The following is a 1,179-nucleotide window of genomic DNA, read 5'->3' as shown; positions in this document are numbered from 1 at the left end:
CGGTCGGTGAATGGTGCGGTCAGGGATTCCGGTCGGTGAATAGTGCGGTCGGGGATTCCGGTCGGTGAATGATGCGGTCTGGGATTCCGGTCGGTGAATGGTGCGGTCAGGGATGGTCGGGGATTCCGGTCGGTGAATGATGCGGTCTGGGATTCCGGTCGGTGAATGGTGCGGTCAGGGATTCCGGTCGGTGAATGGTGCGGTCAGGGATTCCGGTCGGTGAATGGGTGGGGTCGGGGATTCCGGTCGGTGAATGATGCGGTCTGGGATTCCGGTCGGTGAATGGTGCGGTCAGGGATTCCGGTCGGTGAATGGTGCGGTCAGGGATTCCGGTCGGTGAATGGGTGGGGTCGGGGATTCCGGTCGGTGAATGATGCGGTCTGGGATTCCGGTCGGTGAATGGTGCGGTCAGGGATTCCGGTCGGTGAATGGTGCGGTCAGGGATTCCGGTCGGTGAATGGGTGGGGTCGGGGATTCCGGTCGGTGAATGATGCGGTCTGGGATTCCGGTCGGTGAATGGTGCGGTCAGGGATTCCGGTCGGTGAATGATGCGGTCTGGGATTCGGTGACATCTTCTCTGATCTCCTCCTCAGGGATTTTTACATCACGATGGTGAAGTGGATCAGTAACACCAGAACCGTGGTCCGCTGGCTGAACCGGCTGCAGAACATCTCAATTCTGACCGTCTGCGAGACGACCACCGGAGCGTGCATCAAGGTGAGTGACATACCTGTGACCGCCCCCCCCCCTGAAATAACAGTGTACTGTCTCTTTAAATATGTTCATTTGATATTCGGATCCATTTGTATAAAAAACTTCGAAAACCAAAATACAGAAAACCGGGAAAATGCCCCAAAAACCTTCTTTGTAAATCGGCGACTTTTATCCCGCGGAACGTTCTCGCGTCTCTAGAAAGAGAATTTATAAAAACGTCTCAAATATGAAAAACCCCCAAAAATGAGGAAGAGAGAAGATTGGCCGCCGCCGTCCTGACCTCTCTGTGAATGGATGTGTGTGGGAGGAGCCGGCAGAGTGACCGGGACATGTGACCGCTTTACCTGCCAGACAGAACTATCCCCCCATATGTGTCAGCGCCGTGTATGGGTCGGTGCCATGTATGTGTCAGCGCCGTGTATGGGTCGGTGCCGTGTATGTGTCGGTGCCGTGTATGGGTCGGTG

The 1,179-nt window shown here is 55.7% G+C and overlaps 1 protein-coding gene across 1 annotated transcript in view; it reads left to right on the top strand.

The window, feature by feature from the left end:
• Window positions 1–571: 571 nt before the first annotated feature.
• LOC108803993 (inactive dipeptidyl peptidase 10-like) overlaps window positions 572–1,179 on the top strand; it is a gene marked incomplete at its 3' end in the record, with an annotated part of 4,464 nt that continues 3,856 nt past the window's right edge. The window contains exon 1 of the mRNA XM_018575766.1: window positions 572–717. Within this exon, the coding sequence (XP_018431268.1) occupies window positions 610–717 (108 nt within the window). The remainder of the gene's footprint in view (window positions 718–1,179) is intronic.

The sequence above is a fragment of the Nanorana parkeri genome, unplaced genomic scaffold (genome assembly GCF_000935625.1).
Source record: "Nanorana parkeri isolate BGI_ZX_2015 unplaced genomic scaffold, ASM93562v1 scaffold4702, whole genome shotgun sequence".
In the NCBI taxonomy this organism is placed as follows: Eukaryota; Metazoa; Chordata; class Amphibia; order Anura; family Dicroglossidae; genus Nanorana; species Nanorana parkeri.
This window is presented reverse-complemented; position numbering and strand designations above follow the sequence as displayed.